Raw genomic sequence first — 15824 nt, forward strand, 5'->3', positions numbered from 1 at the left:
TGATACACTGAACGCTGTCCTTAAGGACGATACAGTCGAGCATGGTGAGGAGGAGATGGTGATCTACAGTGTTAAATAGGGATGAGCGAATAGACTTCGGATGAAACAATTAAAGTCGATTCGCATAAAACTTTGTTTCAATACTGTACGGAGCGAGCACTCAGTACAGTATTAGAATGTATTGGCTCAGATGAGTCGAAGTTATTACTTCGCAAACTCTCGCGAGACTTTGCATAAATACAGTAAAAATTTCCCGACCTCGGGTTCGGTTCCAAGGTACATTCTAATATTCTAATACTGTATAGAGCGCTCGCTCCGTACAGTATTGAAAGGGAGTTTTCTGAGAATCGACTTCGGATCTTTAATCCGAAGTCTATGCGCTCATCCCTAGTGTTGAATGCCACAGAGAGATAGATGAGAATTAGTAAAGAGTAGTCACTGTTGCATTTAGCTGTCAGGTTATTGGTCACTTTGGTAAAGGTAGTTTCTGTAGAATGTAGGGTGTGAAAACCAAACTAATGGATCGCATAGAGATAGCTGATGAGGAAAGGGTAGACCAGACGCTCCAGGAGTTTAGAGATAAAGGGGAGATTAGAGACAGGTCTGTATTAATCTGCGTAGGACATGTCAAAAGAAGTTTAAAAAAAAATTTTTTTTTAGCTTATGATAGAATGTTTGGAGGCAGAGGGAGAGGGAGAGAGATTGAAGATATTAGTTAGTAGTGCATGTAGTAGGAAAGTAAAAAGAGGAGCCTGTAGACTTCTTCTGTGACTAGGTTGAATGTAGAGAGTAAGCTAGAGGAGATGCAGGGTGGGAAAGGGACCAATTACACTTAGAGGCTGGGAGCTGATAAGCCCAAAACCTGGAAGCGTTTCACTCATTCATCTGTTGATCAGCGGCACATTTAGGCGAGCAAACTGTCGGGAACAAGCATTTGCAGGAACGTTTGTTCCCGATAATCTGCCCAAATATTGGGAAGTGTAAATACGCCTTTAAGGTGGATTTAGACTGCCTGATTTTCAGGCAGATTATCAATGACTGTTCCTGTGAACGCTCGTTCCAGACAATCTGCCCATCTAAATGTGCTGCAGATCACACGATGAACTAGTGAAAAGCTTGTTTATCAGGTGATCCCGCTGTTCGTGCAGGCACATCAATCATAGTTTCTGGACAGTTCTGCTGGCCAGAAACAATGATTCTGTACGGGGACGAGGGATTGCAATAGCAGGTACACACCCCAACTCGTTGCCACCCCTCTGTACCCTTACTGCAGACTGCTAACAATTCATTCATAACTTAAAGGGGTTGTCCGGGTTCAGAGCTGAACCCAGACATACCCTTATTTTCACCCAGACAGCCCCCCTGAGACTAGCATCGGAGCAGCTCATGCGCCGATGCGCTCCCTTGCCCTGCCCTAGATCGTGCAGGGCACGGGTTCTTTTGTTTTCAATAACACACTGCCAGGTGGAAACTTCCGCCCGGCTGTGTGTTCGGTGACATCACCGGCTCTGATGGGCAAACTTACGCGCTGCCCTAGCCGTTTTTACTGGCTAGGGCAGCGCTAAATCCCGCCCATCAGGGCCGGTGACGTCACCAGGGTTCCTAGCAGCCCCATGGAGAGCCCCTATACGTCACCGGATCTCCAAAAAATGTGCGCTTTAGCTCAGGGCAAAAGGAGAGCATAGGAGCATGAACTGCTCCGATGCTCATGTCAGGGGGGCTGCCGGGGTGAAAATGGAGGTATGTCTGGGTTCAGCTCTGAACACAGACAGCCCCTTTAATAATAAAGGAATGGCACCAATAGAGAAATAAGAATAGATGCTCTAGAATGGTTATTACATGGGAAATGCATGAAGCTATTAACCCAGAGGATACCAGCGCTGTAGATGTACGGCGCAGAAATGCGGGACACAAATAACAGTGCCGTACATGTACGCACTGATTGGGCGGGCACAGGACTTGTGCCCGCCACGATCAGCGGTGGGGGTCCTGCAGTCACTGACAGCTGCAACACCAAGCGATCAAAAAGACGCATGCCCCCCAAAATAGTACTAATCTAACCGTCCCCTCATCCCGCAAAAAATGAGCACCTACTTAAGACAATCACCCAAAAAATAAAATTATGGCTCTCCGACTATGGAGACACTAAAACATGAGTTCTTTTTGTTTAAAAAATACTTTGTTAAATGTTAAAAAAAAAAATGAAAAAAATTGTAGACATTAGGTATTGACGCGTCCATAAGAACCTTCTGTTGTCTGATTAATAACAAATATACATATCTAAATGGAGGGGGGGGCAGCGCACTTGGGCAGCTCAGCCTCTGTTGGTGGTGGACCTTGTCCCAGCCCTGTGACATGGCAACTTAAAATTATCCCAGTGAAATCTGCCCACCAAAAACCATAAGGCGCTCCCTTTCCTTCTGCACCCAGCCGTGTGCCCGTACAGCAATTTACAACCACATATGGGATGTTTCTGTACACTACAGAATCCGGGCAATAAATTGAGTTTTGTTTGGCTGTTAACCCTTGCTTTGTTACTTGAAAAAAAAATGGATTAAAATGGATAATCTGCCCAAAAAAGTGAAATTCTGAAATATCATCTACATTTTCCTTAAATTCTTGTGGAACACCTAAAGGGTTAAGAAAGTTTGTAGAATCAGTTTGGCCCTATTATGTAAGCCTCACAAAGTGGACTTCAGACCTGGACTGGTCCTTAAAAAGTGGGTTTTGGAAATTTTCTGAAAAATTTCAAGATTTGCTTCTGAACTTCTAAGCCTTCTAATGTCACAAAGATAATAAAATGTCATTTTCAAAATTATTTAACCCTCCTCTTATGTTAGGGTCAGAACCGACCCGTTTTCAGGTTTTGAATGTCTATAAGTATCACATAAATTTGTTTATTGCATCAAGATTTTTTTACTTTGTCAGGAACCTCTATTTAACCACCTCAGCCCCCAGTGCTTAAACACCCTGAAAGACCAGGCCACTTTTTACACTTCTGACCTACACTACTTTCACCGTTTATTGCTCGGTCATGCAACTTACCACCCAAATGAATTTTACCTCCTTTTCTTCTCACTAATAGAGCTTTCATTTGGTGGTATTTCATTGCTGCTGCCATTTTTACTTTTTTTGTTATTAATCGAAATTTAACGATTTTTTTGCAAAAAAATGACATTTTTCACTTTCAGTTGTAAAATTTTGCAAAAAAAACGACATCCATATAGAAATTTTGCTCTAAATTTATAGTTCTACATGTCTTTGATAAAAAAAAAATGTTTGGGTAAAAAAAAAATGGTTTGGGTAAAAGTTATAGCGTTTACAAACTATGGTACAAAAATGTGAATTTCCGCTTTTTGAAGCAGCTCTGACTTTCTGAGCACCTGTCATGTTTCCTGAGGTTCTACAATGCCCAGACAGTACAAACACCCCACAAATGACCCCATTTCTGAAAGTACACACCCTAAGGTATTCGCTGATGGGCATAGTGAGTTCATAGAACTTTTTATTTTTTGTCACAAGTTAGCGGAAAATGATGATTTATTTTTTTATTTTTTTTCTTTCTTACAAAGTCTCATATTCCACTAACTTGTGACAAAAAATAAAAAGTTCTATGAACTCACTATGCCCATCAGCGAATACCTTGGGGTCTCTTCTTTCCAAAATGGGGTCACTTGTGGGGTAGTTATACTGCCCTGGCATTCTAGGGGCCCAAATGTGTGGTAAGGAGTTTGAAATCAAATTCTGTAAAAAATGACCTGTGAAATCCGAAAGGTGCTCTTTGGAATATGGGCCCCTTTGCCCACCTAGGCTGCAAAAAAGTGTCACACATCTGGTATCTCCGTACTCAGGAGAAGGTGGGGAATGTGTTTTGGGGTGTCATTTTATATATACCCATGCTGGGTGAGAGAAATATCTTGGCAAAAGACAACTTTTCCCATTTTTTTATACAAAGTTGTCATTTGACCAAGATATTTATCTCACCCAGCATGGGTATATGTAAAAAGACACCCCAAAACACATTCCTCAACTTCTCCTGAGTACGGGGATACCAGATGTGTGACACTTTTTTGCAGCCTAGGTGGGCAAAGGGGCCCATATTCCAAAGAGCACCTTTTGGATTTCACTCCTCATTTTTTCCTGAATTTGATTTCAAACTCCTTACCACACATTTGGGCCCCTAGAATACCAGGGCAGTATAACTACCCCACAAGTGACCCCATTTTGGAAAGAAGACACCGCAAGGTATTCCGTGAGGGGCATGGCGAGTTCCTAGAATTTTTTATTTTTTGTCACAAGTTAGTGGAAAATGATGATTTTATTTATTTTTTTTTTTTTTCATACAAAGTCTCATATTCCACAAACTTGTGACAAAAAATAAAAACTTCCATGAACTCACTATGCCCATCAGCGAATACCTTGGGGTCTCTTCTTTCCAAAATGGGGTCACTTGTGGGGTAGTTATACTGCCCTGGCATTCTAGGGGCCCAAATGTGTGGTAAGTAGGTAAATGACCTGTGAAATCCGAAAGGTGCTCTTTGGAATGTGGGCCCCTTTGCCCACCTAGGCTGCAAAAAAGTGTCACACATCTGGTATCTCTGTATTCAGGAGAAGTTGAGGAATGTGTTTTGGGGTGTCTTTTTACATATACCCATGCTGGGTGAGATAAATATCTTGGTCAAATGCCAACTTTGTATAAAAAAATGGGAAAAGTTGTCTTTTGCCAAGATATTTCTCTCACCCAGCATGGGTATATGTAAAATGACACCCCAAAACACATTCCCCAACTTCTCCCGATTACGGAGATACCAGATGTGTGACACTTTTTTGCAGCCTAGGTGGGCAAAGGGGCCCATATTCAAAAGAGCACCTTTCGGATTTCACAGGTCATTTTTTACAGAATTTGATTTCAAACTCCTTACCACACATTTGGGCCCCTAGAATGCCAGGGCAGTATAACTACCCCACAAGTGACCCCATTTTGGAAAGAAAACACCCCAAGGTATTCGCTGATGGGCATAGTGAGTTCATGGAACTTTTTATTTTTTGTCACAAGTTAGTGGAATATGAGACTTTGTATGAAAAAAAAAAAAAAAAAAAAATAAGCATTTTCCACTAACTTGTGACAAAAAATAAAAAATTCTAGGAACTCGCCATGCCCCTCATGGAATACCTTGGGGTGTCTTCTTTCCAAAATGGGGTCACTTGTGGGGTAGTTATACTGCCCTGGCATTTTCCAGGGGCCCTAATGTGTGGTAAGTAGGTAAATGACCTGTGAAATCCTAAAGGTGCTCTTTGGAATATGGGCCCCTTTGCCCACCTAGGCTGCAAAAAAGTGTCACACATGTGGTATCGCCGTATTCAGGAGAAGTTGGGGAATGTGTTTTGGGGTGTCATTTTACATATACCCATGCTGGGTGAGAGAAATATCTTGGCAAAAGACAACTTTTCCCATTTTTTTATACAAAGTTGGCATTTGACCAAGATATTTCTCTCACCCAGCATGGGTATATGTAAAATGACACCCCAAAACACATTCCCCAACTTCTCCTGAGTACGGCGATACCAGATGTGTGACACTTTTTTGCAGCCTAGATGCGCAAAGGTGCCCAAATTCCTTTTAGGAGGGCATTTTTAGACATTTGGATACCAGACTTCTTCTCACGCTTTGGGGCCCCTAGAATGCCAGGGCAGTATAAATACCCCACATGTGACCCCATTTTGGAAAGAAGACACCCCAAGGTATTCAATGAGGGGCATGGCGAGTTCATAGAAATTTTTTTTTTTTGGCACAAGTTAGCGGAAATTGATATTTTTAATTTTTTTCTCACAAAGTCTCCCGTTCCGCTAACTTGGGACACAAATTTCAATCTTTCATGGACTCAATATGCCCCTCACGGAATACCTGGGGGTGTCTTCTTTCCGAAATGGGGTCACATGTGGGGTATTTATACTGCCCTGGCATTCTAGGGGCCCTAAAGCGTGAGAAGAAGTCTGGAATATAAATGTCTAAAAAATTTTACGCATTTGGATTCCGTGAGGGGTATGGTGAGTTCATGTGAGATTTTATTTTTTGACACAAGTTAGTGGAATATGAGACTTTGTAAGAAAAAAAAATAAAAATTCCGCTAACTTGGGCCAAAAAAATATCTGAATGGAGCCTTACAGAGGGGTGATCAATGACAGGGGGGTTGATCAATGACAGGGGGGTTGATCAATGACAGGGGGGTTGATCAATGACAGGGGGGTTGATCAATGACAGGGGGGTGATCAGGGAGTCTATATGGGGTGATAACCACAGTCATTGATCACGCCCGTGTAAGGCTTCATTCAGACGTCCGGATGCGTTTTGCGGATCCGATCCATCTATCAGTGCATCCGTAAAAATCATGCGGACATCTGAATGGAGCTTTACAGGGGGGTAATCAATGACAGGGGGGTAATCAATGACAGGGGGGTGATCAGGGAGTCTATATGGGGTGATCACCACAGTCATTGATCATGCCCCTGTAAGGCTTCATTCAGACGTCCGGATGCGTTTTGCGGATCCGATCCATCTATCAGTGCATCCGTAAAAATCATGCGGACGTCTGAATGGAGCTTTACAGGGGGGTAATCAATGACAGGGGGGTAATCAATGACAGGGGGGTGATCAGGGAGTCTATATGGGGTGATCACCACAGTCATTGATCATGCCCCTGTAAGGCTTCATTCAGACGACCGGATGCGTTTTGCGGATCCGATCCATGTATCAGTGCATCCGTAAAAATCATGCGGACATCTGAATGGAGCTTTACAGGGGGGTGATCAGGGAGTCTATATGGGGTGATCACCACAGTCATTGATCATGCCCCTGTAAGGCTTCATTCAGACGTCCGGATGCGTTTTGCGGATCCGATCCATCTATCAGTGGATCCGTAAAAATCATGCGGACGTCTGAATGGAGCTTTACAGGGGGGTAATCAATGACAGGGGGGTAATCAATGACAGGGGGGTGATCAGGGAGTCTATATGGGGTGATCAGGGGTGATTAGGGGTGATCAGGGGCTAATAAGGGGTTAATAAGTGACGGGGGGGGGGGGGGGTGTAGTGTAGTGTAGTGGTGCTTGGTGCTACTTTACTGAGCTACCTGTGTCCTCTGGTGGTCGATCCAAACAAAGGGGACCACCAGAGGACCAGGTAGCAGGTATATTAGACGCTGTTATCAAAACAGCGTCTAATATACCTGTTAGGGGTTAAAAAAAACACATCTCCAGCCTGCCAGCGAACGATCGCCGCTGGCAGGCTGGAGATCAACTCTCTTACCTTCCGTTCCTGTGAGCGCGCGCGCCTGTGTGCGCGCGTTCACAGGAAGTCTCGCGTCTCGCGAGATGACGCGTATATGCGTGACTGTGCGCAGGGCTGCCACCTCCGGAACGCGATCCTGCGTTAGGGCTTCTGTCACCCCATTAAACAGTTTTTTTTTTTTTTCTTTACTAATAATCCCTACACTGCAATCTCAGAATACATAAGCTAATTAATGATTTTCGTTCAGTAGAATTTGTTAAAAATCGATTTTTATCATATGTAAATTACCTTGCTACCAGCAAGTAGGGCGGCTACTTGCTGGTAGCAGCCGCATCCTCCGATGGTAATGACGCCCCCTCTGCTTGTTGATTGACAGGGCCAGCGGACGGGATCTTTCTCTGCTGGCCCCGCCTGTTTTGATTCAATATCTGGCGCCTGCGCCGCAGCCGTACCTCTCTTCAATCTGCACAGGCGCACTGAGAGGCGGCCACTCATTCCTCAATGCGCCTGCGCCGGGTGTAGATGTGACGTCATCGGCGCAGGCGCATTGAGGATGGAGCGGCTGAGCGAGTGGCCGCCTCTCAGTGCGCCTGCGCAGATTGAAGAGAGGTACGGCCGCGGCGCAGGCGCCAGATATTGAATCAAAACAGGCAGGGCCAGCAGAGAAAGATCCCGTCCGCTGGCCCTGTCAATCAACAAGCAGAGGGGGCGTCATTACCATCGGAGGATGCGGCTGCTACCAGCAAGTAGCCGCCCTACTTGCTGGTAGCAAGGTAATTTACATATTTCAAAAATAGATTTTTAACAAATTCTACTGAACGAAAATCATTAATTAGCTTATGTATGATGAGATCGCAGTGTAGGGATTATTAGTAAAGAAAAAAAAAGAAAAAAAACGGTTTAATGGGGTGACAGAAGCCCTTTAAACAATGTAATAGAAAAAGAATCCTTTTCACTAAATTATAAAATACTGTGGTGAAAATTAAGACGTTTATGGTGTTAGGGTCAATTCTGACCCAGTTATAATATAGGATTATAGGACACTAATAAATGCCAAAACTGAAATCATAAACACTCTCTGCTTAGTAACACTGACAGCCAATCACCTCTCAGCCCTGTGAGCTGTAGTTAGGGAGGGGCCTATCTCTTTGCCTGCTTGTCTGCTTCTCTAAATAAAGTAAATATTGTATTGAGGTTTATTTTACAATTTTTTAAATTTGAAAATGAGAGGTATGCCATCAAAAGAAAGGTCTAAGGGGTCACACCAAAAATATTAAAACCAATCTTTTCAAGGATAAAGAAGCCTAACAAGGTAACCAAGAGGTAAGAAACAAATTGGATGATAAATAATTGTTCAGAGGGTATTTTATGGCTGATTTAAGACACGGGTCAAAACCGACCTGTTAACATCATGGATAGTAATAGAAAGCTAACATAAGAGGAGGGTTAAACATTAAGTAGACATATGGGGAATGTAAAGTAATAACTATTTTTGGAGGGATTACTATCTATTATAAAAGTAGAGAAATTGAAGTTTGCAAATTAACAAGTTTTAATTTGTTAAATCTGATATCTTTTAATAAATAAAAATAAAATATTTTGACTCAATGTTACCACAGGACATGTTCTATAGGATCTACAAAAAACGCAGTGTTCGCCCGATCTTGTGCGCACACTTGCGTTCAGTCCGCCCCACCGCAGTGAGAATTTTTTTTTTGCGCTGCGGCGCTATAAAGATCACTTTTGAGGGGCATGGCGAGTTCATAGAAGTAGGGCTGAAACGATTACTCGATTTAATCGAGTAATTCGACAAAAAAAAATAATCCTTGATGCAATTTTTTTGCATAGAAGATTCGTTTGTGTCATGTGACCACGGAGCGGGAGTGAAGTGCTTGCTATTACTCCCGCTCCGTGGTCTCCCGCTGCGCTTGGAATACTCACCTTTCCAGCAGGGGGCCTCCAGACACTTCACAGTATGTCCATGGTCCCGCGCTGCTCTGACGTACAGACGCCATGACCTGACGCACTGTGTGACGTCTGGCGTAGAGTAGTGCAGAACGATGGAGTATCGGCGGCGCCCCTGCTGGAAAGGTAAGTTGGTGAAACCGAGGGGGTGGGGCGCGACTAAGGCCGGGCACCTGGAGTGCACAGCATCATAGAAACCAGTGACGCTGTGCAATCCAGGTGTCAGGAGGGGGGTGGGGGAGAGCTGACGGCACTGGGGTGGGGGAGAGCTGACGGCACTGGGGTGGGGGAGAGCTGACGGCACTGGGGGGGGGGGGGGGAGAGCTGACGGCACTGGGGTGGGGGGGAGAGCTGACGGCACTGGGGTGGGGGGGAGAGCTGACGGCACTGGGGTGGGGGGGAGAGCTGACGGCACTGGGGTGGGGGGGAGAGCTGACGGCGCTGGGGTGGGGGGGAGAGCTGACGGCGCTGGGGTGGGGGGGAGAGCTGACGGCACTGGGGTGGGGGAGAGCTGACGGCACTGGGGTGGGGGAGAGCTGACGGCACTGGGGTGGGGGAGAGCTGACGGCACTGGGGGGGGGGGGAGCTGACGGCACTGGGGTGGGGGAGAGCTGACGGCACTGGGGTGGGGGAGAGCTGACGGCACTGGGGTGGGGGAGAGCTGACGGCACTGGGGTGGGGGAGAGCTGACGGCACTGGGGTGGGGGAGAGCTGACGGCACTGGGGTGGGGGAGAGCTGACGGCACTGGGGTGGGGGAGAGCTGACGGCACTGGGGTGGGGGAGAGCTGACGGCACTGGGGTGGGGGAGAGCTGACGGCACTGGGGTGGGGGAGAGCTGACGGCACTGGGGTGGGGGAGAGCTGACTGCACTGGGGTGGGGGAGAGCTGACGGCACTGGGGTGGGGGAGAGCTGACGGCACTGGGGTGGGGGAGAGCTGACGGCACTGGGGTGGGGGGGAGCTGACGGCACTGGGGTGGGGGAGAGCTGACGGCACTGGGGTGGGGGAGAGCTGACGGCACTGGGGTGGGGGAGAGCTGACGGCACTGGGGTGGGGGAGAGCTGACGGCACTGGGGTGGGGGAGAGCTGACGGCACTGGGGTGGGGGAGAGCTGACGGCACTGGGGTGGGGGAGAGCTGACGGCACTGGGGTGGGGGAGAGCTGACGGCACTGGGGTGGGGGAGAGCTGACGGCACTGGGGTGGGGGAGAGCTGACGGCACTGGGGTGGGGGAGAGCTGACGGCACTGGGGGATATTGGAGCTGACGGCACTGGGGGATATTGGAGCTGACGGCACTGGGGGATATTGGAGCTGACGGCACTGGGGGATATTGGAGCTGACGGCACTGGGGGATATTGGAGCTGACGGCACTGGGGGATATTGGAGCTGACGGCACTGGGGGATATTGGAGCTGACGGCACTGGGGGATATTGGAGCTGACGGCACTGGGGGATATTGGAGCTGACGGCACTGGGGGATATTGGAGCTGACGGCACTGGGGGATATTGGAGCTGACGGCACTGGGGGATATTGGAGCTGACGGCACTGGGGGATATTGGAGCTGACGGCACTGGGGGATATTGGAGCTGACGGCACTGGGGGATATTGGAGCTGACGGCACTGGGGGATATTGGAGCTGACGGCACTGGGGGATATTGGAGCTGACGGCACTGGGGGATATTGGAGCTGACGGCACTGGGGGATATTGGAGCTGACGGCACTGGGGGATATTGGAGCTGACGGCACTGGGGGATATTGGAGCTGACGGCACTGGGGGGGAACAGAGCTGATGGCACTGGGGGGGAACAGAGCTGATGGCACTGGGGGGGAACAGAGCTGATGGCACTGGGGGGGAACAGAGCTGATGGCACTGGGGGGAACTGATGCACTTGGGTTGATCGTACAGTGGGGAACAAAGGGTGTTGGGGACTAATGGCAGGGGGTCTGATGAGTTTTTATAAAGGAAAACAGTATTATTTTTTTCTTATTAGATTACTCGATTAATCGCAAAAAATAATCGATTGAATACTCGATTACTAAAATAATTAAATCTTACATGAACTCACCATACCCCTCACGGAATCCAAATGGGTAAAAATGCCCTGTGAAATCCTAAAGGTACTCATTGGAATTTGGGCCCCTTTGCGCATCTTGGCTGCAAAAAAGTGTCACACATGTGGTATCGCCGTACTCAGGAGAAGTAGGGCAATGTGTTTTGGCGTGTATTTTTACATATACCCATGCTGGGTGAGAGAAATATCTCTAAATTGACAACTTTGTATAAAAAAAAAAAATGGAAAAAGTTGTCATTTTGAGATATTCTCACACACAGTATGGGGATATGTAAAAATACACCCCAAAACACATTGCCCTACTTCTCCTGAGTACGGCGATACCACATGTGTGACACTTTTTTGCAGCCTAGCTGCGCAAAGGGGCCTAAATTCCAATGAGTACTTTTAGGATTTCACATGGCATTTTTACGCAATTGGATTCAAAACTACTTCACGCTTTAGGGCCCCAAAAATGCAAGGGCAGTATAAATACCCCACAAGTGACCCCATTTTAGAAAGAAGACACCCCAAGGTATTCCGTGAGGGGTATGGCGAGTTCATGTAAAATTTTATTTTTTGTCTTTAGTTAGTGGAATATGAGACTTTGGCCTCATGCACACGACCGTTGTGTGCACCCGTGGCCGTTGTGCCGTTTTCCGTTTTTTTTTCGCGGACCCATTGACTTTCAATGGGTCCGTGGAAAAATCGGAAAATGCACCGTTTTGCAGCCGCATCCGTGATCCGTGTTTCCTGGCCGTGAAAAAAATATGACCTGTCCTATTTTTTTCACGGCCAACGGTTCACGGACCCATTCAAGTCAATGGGTCCGTGAAAGAACACGGATGCACACAAGATTGGCATCCGTGTCCGTGATCCGTGGCCGTAGTTTAGTTTTTATACAGACGGATCCGAAGATCCGTCTGCATAAAAGCTTTTTCAAAGCTGAGTTTTCACTTCGTGAAAACTCAGAACCGACAGTATATTCTAACACAGAAGCGTTCCCATGGTGATGGGGACGCTTCTAGTTAGAATACACTACAAACTGTGTACAAGACTGCCCCCTGCTGCCTGGCAGCACCCGATCTCTTACAGGGGGCCGTGATCAGCACAATTAACCCCTTCAGGTGCGGCACCTGAAAGGGTTAATTGTACTATCATATCCCCCTGTAAGAGATCAGGGCTGCCAGGCAGCAGGGGGCAGACCCTCCCCCCCCCCTCCCCAGTTTGAATATCATTGGTGGCCAGTGCGGCCCCCCCCCCTCCCTCTATTGTAATAATTCGTTGGTGGCACAGTGTGCGCCCCCCCCCCCCTTCCTCCCTCTATTGTAATAAATCGTTGGTGGCACAGTGTGCGCCCCCCATTGCCCCCCCCCCCTCTATAGCATTAACAACGTTGGTGGCCAGTGTGCAGCCTCCCATCTCCCCCCCCCCTCCCCCCCATCATCATTGGTGGCAGCGGAGTTCCGATCGGAGTCCCAGTTTATTCGCTGGGGCTCCGATCGGTAACCATGGCAACCAGGACGCTACTACAGTCCTCGTTGCCATGGTTACTTAGCAATAGTACAATAGTAGAAGATTAATACTTACCTGCTGCTGCGATGTTCGTGTCCGGCCGGGAGCTCCACCTACTGGTAAGTGACAGTGACAGGTCTGTGCGGCGCATTGCTAAATGAACCGTCACTTACCAGTAGGAGGAGCTCCCGGCCGGACACGAACATCACAGCTCCCAGGTAAGTATGAATCTTGTACTTTTGCTAGTAACCCGCTGCCACCAATGATCGGGGGGGGGGGGGGCGCAAGATGGGAGGCCGCACACTGGCCACCAATGTTGAAAATGCTATAGAGGGAGGGGGGCCAATGATTGCCACCAACGATTTATTACAATAGAGGGAGGAAGGAGGGGGGGGGGGGGGGGGCGCACACTGTGCCACCAACGAATTATTACAATAGAGGGAGGAAGGGGGGGGGAGGCGGGGGGGGCACACTGTGCCACCAACGAATTATTACAATAGAGGGAGGAAGGGGGGGGCGCACACTGTGCCACCAACGATTTATTACAATGGAGGAAGGGGGGGGGGGGGGGGGCCGCACTGGCCACCAATGATATTCAAACTGGGGAGGGGGGGGGGGTCTGCCCCCTGCTGCCTGGCAGCCCTGATCTCTTACAGGGGGATATGATAGTACAATTAACCCCTTCAGGTGCGGCACCTGAGGGGTTAATTGTGCTGATCACGGCCCCCTGTAAGAGATCGGATGCTGCTAGGCAGCAGGGGGCAGTCATGTACACAGTTTGTAGTATATTCTAACTAGAAGCGTCCCCATCACAATGGGAACGCCTCTGTGTTAGAATATACTGTCGGAAATGAGGTTTCACGATCTAACTCATATCCGACAGTATATTCTAACATAGAGGCGTTCCCATGGTGATGGGGACGCTTCAAGTTAAAATATACCATCGGATTGGAGAAAACTCCGATCTGATGGTATAAAAGGGACTCCGGACTTTACATTGAAAGTCAATGGGGACGGATCCGTTTGAAATGGCACCATATTGTGTCAACGTCAAACGGATCCGTCCCCATTGACTTGCATTGTAATTCAGGACGGATCCGTTTGGCTCCGCACGGCCAGGCGGACACCAAAATGACTTTTTTTTCATGTCCGTGGATCCGCCAAAAATCAAGGAAGACCCACGGACGAAAAAACGGTCACGGATCACGGACCTACGGACCCTGTTTTTGCGGACCGTGAAAAAAAACGTTCGTGTGCATGAGGCCTTTGTAAGAAAAAAAAAAAAAATTCCATTTCCGCTAACTTGTGACAAAAAATAAAAACTTCCATGAACTCACTATGCCCTTCAGCGAATACCTTAGGGTGTCTACTTTCCGAAATGGGGTCATTTGTGGGGTGTTTCTACTGTCTGGGCATTGTAGAACCTCAGGAAACATGACTGGTGCTCAGAAAGTGTGCAAATTAATTTTTTTGCACCATAGTTTGTAAACGCTATAACTTTTACCCAAATTAATAAATATACACTTATTGCATTTTTTATTTATCAAAGTCATGTAGAACAAAAAATTTAGAGAAAATTTTCTATAGAAATTTAGTTTTATTTGAAAAATTTTACAACAGAAAGTGAAAAATGTCATTTTGATTAATATCAAAAAAAAGTCAAAATGTCAGCAGCAATGAAATACCACCAAATGAAAGCTCTATTAGTGAGAAGAAAAGGAGGTAAAATTCATTTGGGTGGTAAGTTGTATGACCGAGCAATAAACCGTGAAAGTAGTGTAGTGCAGAATTGTAAAAAGTGGTCTGGTCATTAAGGGGGTTTAAGCTAGGGGGGCTGAGGTCGTTAAAGTAAAAAAATGGCTTGGTAGAGAAGGGGTTAAAACAGGCATGTCTGGAATGGTCCTCTTTAATAGAGGGGTCTCTCCTGCCCTTTGTTGACTTCTCCCAAGTCTACAGAGCAAAGTTGACAAGTTACCAACAAATCATATGTAAGAAAAAAGCAAATATCAGCTTATTCTGTGTACTCTATGGGCCAGTGTAAAAAAAAAAAATTATGTACACCTGGGTAGTTGCATAAAAAAATTCAAAAGTGTTCGTAATAAAGCCTTGACATCTACTCAACTAATTTCCCCTTTGATTTGACTTAATTCTGCTCAATGTGCTTTTGTATCTTTACCTTCCATTCAGTCCTTCATGTAGCTTATCTTGCCGGATGATTGGTTTTACCATGCCATGTTCTGTTGTGCCTGGCATCCTATCACTATCCACTTTAGTGGTCATCTACAATTAAGCAATTATATAGTGAATAACATTGCAGTTGTTAACTTTAGCATATATCACTTCAAAAGAACACAATAATCAGACTCTTCCACTATACTTTATTACTTTACTATATATGAGTGGAGCATTGAAGCATTTCCTTGCCGATGTGTCCCATTGCACGGCGCAAGGTCAGTTTGTTTTCTGCTGGTGATGTACTGGACTTCTCCTCGATATGCTAGTGCTGTTTATAGCACTGCACCAAGCTGTTTTGGAGGCAGGTACTATGCAAAGTAGTAGCGGACACCCATTTGTGTTGGTGAAGTCTCCGCCTAGCATAATGAAATGAAGCCCGGTAGGTCATCGGCAGTAAACAGACCAACAGACCGCACAAGACAAGGAAATGCTTCGATGCTCCACTCATATATAGTAGAAGAATAAAGAAGAGCTTTAAACCCATTAAAAAGAGGACCTGTCACAACAAAATGCAGGAAGCAGGTTATAGAGCTTAAGAAGCTGCGCAGATTGATACATAGGTATTTTGGAAAAGTCAAAGTGGGGGAGGGGGGGTGTAACAGCATTCACATAGTAAAGCCGCATTTAGACGCTTGAAGGAGCAGCAGATTTTCGGGAAGGAGGTGCTCATTCCTGACAGTCAGCTGCTCATTCAGTAGGGGTAAAGTGCCACATTTACATGCAGTGATTAACTCCACAGTATTAGGACAATTGGGATCGCTATTGTCGCTA

The 15824-nt window shown here is 46.7% G+C and overlaps 1 protein-coding gene across 11 annotated transcripts in view; it reads right to left on the reverse strand.

Moving 5' to 3' along the window:
• Positions 1-15824, reverse strand: part of AFDN (afadin, adherens junction formation factor) — a 508028-nt gene that overhangs the window by 286933 nt on the left and 205271 nt on the right. For all 11 annotated transcript variants that reach the window (XM_040429419.1, XM_040429420.1, XM_040429421.1 and 8 more), the window contains exon 12: positions 14995-15098. In XM_040429419.1, the coding sequence (XP_040285353.1) occupies positions 14995-15098 (104 nt within the window). The remainder of the gene's footprint in view (positions 1-14994; positions 15099-15824) is intronic.

The sequence above is a fragment of the Bufo bufo genome, chromosome 4 (genome assembly GCF_905171765.1).
Source record: "Bufo bufo chromosome 4, aBufBuf1.1, whole genome shotgun sequence".
Classification (NCBI taxonomy): Eukaryota; Metazoa; Chordata; class Amphibia; order Anura; family Bufonidae; genus Bufo; species Bufo bufo.